Source organism: Chaetura pelagica, unplaced genomic scaffold, assembly GCF_000747805.2.
Source record: "Chaetura pelagica isolate M959 unplaced genomic scaffold, ChaPel_1.0 scaffold1325, whole genome shotgun sequence".
In the NCBI taxonomy this organism is placed as follows: Eukaryota; Metazoa; Chordata; class Aves; order Apodiformes; family Apodidae; genus Chaetura; species Chaetura pelagica.
The window spans coordinates 21,608-22,018 of record NW_009953384.1 but is presented as its reverse complement, the minus strand read 5'-3'; the positions used below and the strand labels follow the sequence as shown (position 1 = coordinate 22,018).

Genomic DNA, 411 nt, shown 5'->3' with positions numbered 1-411 from the left:
GGCCAGGCGGGGGGCGGGACCCCCGGGTGGGCTGCGCAGGCTGGGGGGCTTCAGCACGTAACCACAGGCCCCGTTGCCCAGGAACCGCCCCGTGTTCAGGTCCATCTCGTAACCCGGGGTCTGGAAGTTGAGGGCAACTGCAAGGACAGGGGGACACCAGGCTGGGTCACCACCTCGGGGCTGGGGGGTTGTCCCCGTGGGGATCCCGGTGTGGGGGTCTCACCCAGCTGGAAGCCCATGTTCCACATCTCCTGGGGGTTGTAGTTGGAGGAGTCCATCTTCAGCCCCAGGGGGTAGACACGGCTGAGCTGCCGGGTGTGCAGCCTCCCCAGGGGTGGGCCTGGGGGGACAGGGGCCTTGGGGGGACTGATGGGGGACAGGGGCCTTGGGGGAACCTGGGGGGACAGGGGC

At 69.8% G+C, this 411-nt stretch overlaps 1 protein-coding gene across 1 annotated transcript in view; it reads right to left on the bottom strand.

The window, feature by feature from the left end:
• The window catches only part of PLCD3 (phospholipase C, delta 3), a gene marked incomplete at its 5' end in the record, with an annotated part of 7,230 nt that overhangs the window by 2,488 nt on the left and 4,331 nt on the right, over positions 1-411 (bottom strand). The window contains 2 exons of the mRNA XM_009998195.1: positions 9-137; positions 224-340. Coding sequence (XP_009996497.1) covers positions 9-137; positions 224-340 — 246 coding nt within the window. The remainder of the gene's footprint in view (positions 1-8; positions 138-223; positions 341-411) is intronic.